The sequence below is a fragment of the Aquarana catesbeiana genome, linkage group LG03 (genome assembly GCF_042186555.1).
Source record: "Aquarana catesbeiana isolate 2022-GZ linkage group LG03, ASM4218655v1, whole genome shotgun sequence".
Taxonomy (NCBI): domain Eukaryota; kingdom Metazoa; phylum Chordata; class Amphibia; order Anura; family Ranidae; genus Aquarana; species Aquarana catesbeiana.
Genome location: NC_133326.1, coordinates 123,208,877 through 123,214,876, shown reverse-complemented (window position 1 = coordinate 123,214,876; position 6,000 = coordinate 123,208,877). Strand labels below are relative to the sequence as shown.

General features: G+C 41.3%; 1 protein-coding gene across 2 annotated transcripts in view; it reads right to left on the bottom strand.

Annotated features, from left to right (window-relative positions):
• Positions 1 to 205: 205 nt before the first annotated feature.
• The window catches only part of TLN2 (talin 2), a 398,203-nt gene continuing 392,408 nt past the window's right edge, over positions 206 to 6,000 (bottom strand). For both annotated transcript variants that reach the window (XM_073619119.1, XM_073619120.1), the window contains 4 exons: positions 3,717 to 3,779; positions 2,960 to 3,142; positions 2,503 to 2,628; positions 206 to 984 (listed from right to left, as the gene is read on the bottom strand). In XM_073619119.1, coding sequence (XP_073475220.1) covers positions 856 to 984; positions 2,503 to 2,628; positions 2,960 to 3,142; positions 3,717 to 3,779 — 501 coding nt within the window. In that variant the 3' untranslated portion in view covers positions 206 to 855. The remainder of the gene's footprint in view (positions 985 to 2,502; positions 2,629 to 2,959; positions 3,143 to 3,716; positions 3,780 to 6,000) is intronic.

Sequence of the window (6,000 nt, the reverse complement as noted above, 5' to 3'; positions counted from 1 at the left end):
TGTGTCAAACAGATCTGGGACCAAGGAAGTCTGTTAGGGATCCCATCTACCAAGTCAGCATGGTGCATACAACTTGCTACTGCACATAATGCAAGATTGTCCAACATCAACAAATGCTGTAATGACAAACCCACACCCCTTGGAAACAGTGTTTTAATCCTCACTATAGATAATATGAAAAAAAAAAAATCATAAGACCTCACTCTCGTATATATTTTTTTATCTTGACCACAGTACCTGTAAACAGAGGTTTCTGTTGTGCTGCTAATATTAGTGTAATACCAATCATTGTAATGCAATATGACTGACCAGACTGAGCATGTTCAAAGACAAAATTCCCTTATGAAACACAATTGTACATTACAACCTTCATTACAAGTGCCTTTAATTCCCAAGAGGCTCTGTGCACATCATTTGAGGGTACATTAATTATTCCAGTGATGAAATCAAACTGTAAAACAAACTACAAAAAAAAGGCAATTTAACCCCTTTCATGCTTTGCTCTGCATTGCAGGCACCTGCAGTAGGTAAGTGGTTGCATGAAAAGGGAGTGGGGACAGATCTTTAAATGCACAAACATTATTGCAGAAGGGGCTGTTCTTCATGTCACAGTCTTAGTCCCCTGCGGCTGTATATATCTTTACATATATATATATACTTTATTTATATATTTGGGTATGTCCACCTTGGGAAATAATACTGCTTTGTCTTTGGAGTGGCAATCCACACTCCACCCCTCTATAGTTTAGTGGCTTTAGATTCCAGTAGGCGACATAGAGGGTGGTTTCCAACTGTGGTTCTGTCCCTGTCTGCTGCAAAGTGGACTGTTTCCAGGTCTGGAGTCTGCGGCAATCACTAGCTCTCCTCCTCTCTCAGGGCGGATGGTAGGAATTTATATTGTTGTTGGCGGATCTGAGCCAGCTTCTTCCGGGCTTCTTCCAGCTCTCTCTCCTTCTTAAGCATTTCCTCTTGAGCTGCTATAATCTATGGACAAATATCAATCATTTATGTTATAGAGTTTTTCCACAGACATTCACAAAGAACATAAAGGGACATACAACACAAATACCAGAAGGTTGAAACATAAAAGATGATAGTTATAAAACCTAAAAGATAACACTGCTTGCTGGATACATTTTTGTGTTATATTGTAATTAACAACTTTAAAACACCAAGGCCTCTTGCACACAGAGGCAACTAACTGATAGGTATATGCGGAATCTTGCTGGTAAAAAAAGATCCTGAGTAAAAAATGTATTTTATGTTCCGTAAACACCTCGCATACATACCAATACAGGCGCCTTAGTATGTATGTGAGTGTAGAAATGTCTCCAGCACACCAAGGATTCACTCGCCTGACGAAGGGGCCCTGCGTAGCTCCTAAATATTGCCATCTGTGTACCGTGTGACCATGTGAATAAAGCTTTGGACCCTTTTGAAGAATCGTTGGTGTGCAAATGACATTTCTAGACTCTGATTATCTACGATTTCCAGCCAGTGGTCATTACAGCGCCAGCATTAATCAGCCTTTTTCAGGAACGTGTGGGAAAGTGTGTATGTGTATACACGTGGAAAATTCTTTATCCTCTTTTAGCTTAATTGCATATGCTTTTATGTACTTGCGTATACACATAAATTACAACACTCAAGTGTAATTTTTTTTCTTATGGCTCTGAATACATTGATAGATTGCAGATCTTTATGCAGTTGTGTGCACTGCCCCAAGACAACACCACACCTGCATTCAGATAAAAAAAAGACTTCTCGGCGTGCAAACATGAAGTTTTTTTGCCCATGTGCAAGATCATCAGAAGAACGTTCCTCAGCTACTTAAAGCGGTTGTTTACCCATTCTTATCACAGAATAACAAATTGCAATTTGATATTCTGCTCTTACAGGCTACCTTTCCGAGTAATCTTTGTTTTTCTTTTAAATGACGTCACCCTCGCATGCGCCGCTAGCCCTAAGTTTCCGGCAAGCTTATGCTATCATAAAAATGCTGGGTCTATGCTGGGGCTGTGTCATTTCCTACCGTTGTCATCAGTCTTGAGATCCTGCAAGACTTCTTCCTACTCCTTCCTCACTGAGGCTTGGATAAGGCGAATAGTGCGCATGCGCGGGATTACGGCCAGGAAAATATACTGAGGGTGGAAATAAGGTACTGCACAAACGCAGAAGACCTCAGTCTAAGGCGGCTAAGAACAAGCAGGAGTGTTTCACAATCTCTTTATTTGTAAAAGAACGATTTTGAAGCATACTATTAGCTGTTTTTTAATGCGGTAGTTTGTTTGATATAATGATTAAATGTAGTATCAATGACAGAGTTTATTATTGCTTTAAATAAGCTAGCTACCACTAGCTTTCAGTTACTGACCATAAAAGTTTACAGTTTAGGGAAGTCAGGAGTTTCCTATCTGCATACTTTTTATAGGTAGGGGGCACAAAATATTGGTTAGGGGATCAGCACGACAGCCAAGCTCAGGAATCACAAGTGATACTAACCTGTGCAATTCCTCCTACAAACTTTGTCTTCACCACAACATTATCATCGTCAGCTTTGCTAAATGCCGCTTTCTGAGCTGCTCTGACCAGGTTATCGGAGGCTCGTTTCACAGCATTGCCAGCAGCCTGTGGGACAGAAGTAGGGCAAGTGTGGAAAGTAAGGAAAGCAACAGGATAGCCATGAAGTAAGTAGAGGGGAGTTGAGAACAAGATTAGGGAAAAAAATAATTCTTAGCAAATGCAAAAAAAAACCAAAACAGGAACAAAACATAAAATGGTGGCATGAATGAATACCTCAATTCCATTGTGAGCTTTGCTGTCTGACATACAATGCAAGTCACAACTTCTTGCCCATACAATCAGTTATCTAACTACCCTACAGCTGTTATATAGGGCCAACTAGCAGTGCACATTTCGTGCAATACTGCCTCATCTCATGTAGATTTTAACACGCTACCTGGAGTCTTCTCACGGCTTCCGAGTCTTGGTCAGCTTTCACCTTGCAGGCGACCAGAAGTTGGGCAGTGGATGCTGCTACTTGCTTGGCAGAGGAGATGAGTTTCTCCTCACTGGCGTGGCCCTGCACTGAGGCGTTAGCCGATTCACACAAGTTGCTGGTTGCCGCAGCCACCATCCTGGCCTAAAAGAAGTCAAGAGTGTCCAAATGACCAGAAACATAAAAACAAATGTTGCCTCTAGTGTGGACTGCTAGAATTTTGTTAACCAATGCAGTGCCAAGGAAATATTCCTCAAAAAGGTTAGGAAAGATTGCAAAGTTAGTCTGTTCTTCCTAATCATTCATGTTAATCACAAAGCTTACAATCTAAATTGGATACGGAGTGGCTGGCAAGCAAAGGGGTTGCAGCACCTGGCTAGATCTTAGCAAAAGTGTAATGAGTTATGTCTTTCTTATAAGGTACTGGTAAAAGGTACTGAGACTTGGGAGGAGAAAGATGCTGGAGCTGCAATAAAGGGATGGCAAATTTGGCAAGCTAATGTACAGCATAGTTAATGGTGGTAAGTAGAATGGACAGCAGTATCCAAGGTCACTGTTATACTGGTTAAGGGGATTATGAGTGTGAAATATTAAAAAAAATTTAGATAAGTGTGTAGAATGAAAAAGGCACACATGTTTGGGTCCTCTACAGTAAGAACACAGGTCATGGATAAGATCAAATAAATGGGAAACATCCATAAAAAATAAAAATACTTACAGCAGAAATGAGCCCCTGGGACCACTGGCCATCATCAGCTGCATTAGCGGCAATTGCTCCAACCTACAAGGAATCCGAGAGGAAACATTTCCATACTGAAAAGACTGTTTAATATGTATCATCATAGGAATCATTTCCAAACAGAAAATGTTTTAAACTTAATTTTGATTGTTTCCAATAGTCTGCACCAACTTCTCCAAGCACTGGTGTTCGCATGTATCCATATTGTTAACTTCGGGCACCACATATTATACAGGCCTGCAGACATTTGAAAGTCAATGCAAATGCACTGTTTACATATAACTTTTGTGCCCTCTACTCAATGTGATTAAACATGTTTTAATGTGATGTGACAAAAGCGTGATAAGGGAGAAAGAAAATTAGTTAAAATATCTATTCGACTAACTTTTCTTTTTCATTTTGGATAGAATGGGGAAAGTTGGATCCCTTGTCAAGTTTTACTGCTATCTGGGACTCCTATAGAGAGATTTCCTCTCACTTTCTGTTCGGGGGGCATTTTACCAGACAGGAAGTGAGTGAAAATCAACAACAGGTAACCAGACAGATAGCACAATGGTGCTCTAGCCTTTTCTTATTACCTTGAGGCTGGGTTACATAGTTACATAGTAGGTGAGGTTGAAAAAAGACACAAGTCCATCAAGTTCAACCCATGTGTGTGATTGTATGTCAGTATTACATTATATATCCCTGTATGTTGCGGTCGTTCAGGTGCTTATCTAATAGTTTCTTGAAACTATCAATGTCCCCCACTGAGACCACCGCCTGTGGAAGGGAATTCCACATCCTTGCCGCTCTTACAGTAAAGAACCCGCTACGTAGTTTAAGGTTAAACCTCTTTTCTTCTAATTTTAATGAGTGGCCATGAGTCTTGTTAAACTCCCTTCTGCGAAAAAGTTTTATCCCTATTGTGGGGTCACCAGTATGGTATTTGTATATTGAAATCATATCCCCTCTCAAGCGTCTCTTCTCCATAGAGAATAAGTTCAGTCCTCGCAACCTTTCCTCATAACTAATATCCTCCAGACCCTTAATTAGCTTTGTTGCCCTTCTTTGTACTCGCTCCATTTCCAGTACATCCTTCCTGAGGACTGGTGCCCAAAGCTGGACAGCATACTCCAGGTGCGGCCGGACCAGAGTCTTGTAGAGTGGGAGAATTATCGTTTTATCTCTGGAGTTGATCCCCTTTTTAATGCATGCCAATATTCTGTTTGCTTTGCTAGCAGCAGCTTGGCATTGCATGTCATTGCTGAGCCTATCATCTACTAGGACCCCCAGGTCCTTTTCCATCCTAGATTCCCCCAGAGGTTCTCCCCCCCCCCCACTGTATAGATTGCATTCATATTTTTGCCACCCAAATGCATTTTACATTTTTCTACATTGAACATCATTTGCCATGTAGTTGCCCACCCAATTAATTTATTCAGATCTTTTTGCAAAATTTCCACATCCTGCGGAGAAGTTATTGCTCTGCTTAGCTTAGTATTGTCCGCAAATACAAAGATTAAACTGTTTACCCCATCCTCCAGGTCGTTTATGAACAAATTAAATAGGATTGGTCCCAGCACAGAACCCTGGGGGACCCCACTACCCACCCCTGACCATTCCGAGTACTCCCTATTCCGGATTCCCCCCCGCATCCAATTTGCATGACAGGAGACTGTGACCTGCTCTCAATGGAGCCGGTTCACACATCTCCAGGGCGGCTGTGGAGTGCATTGCACAGGAGTCCTGTGCATTTTTGGCTGCATTTCAGGTCCGAATTCAGGCAAAAATGTGGGCCCGATTCATCCCTGAAACAGAGAACAGGGACACACCGGACCCCTGCTGTGAGCTGCATCCAAATTCAGTGTAAACCCAGCCTAAGTTTTTTTTTCTTCTGCCCGTGTTGCAGTTGGATACATTTTTCCCTCACCTCCTGTCCTAGGGACAAACGTTTTATCAGAGAGGAAGCAAAAAAATCTCTTAAATACAGCCTCTAATGGCTGTGAATACTGACTGGGGTTCTAAAGATTTCCCACTCTAACCGAAACGGAATAAAAAAAGTTTTAGCTATAAATACACTTTAAATCAAAGAACAGCAGATATAATGTAGCTGGATAATGAGAAAAGGTGGACTGTTTTGGAGGTGGCTCAGAAAGTATCCATGAACTTTGTTTTTATGGGATGTACAGAATATTGTGCACATGCTTGTTGGAAGATGTCAATCACAGAATTCTTTGCTGTAAAAGACTCTTAAAGAGGAAGTAAAGCGCCATTGTTTTTT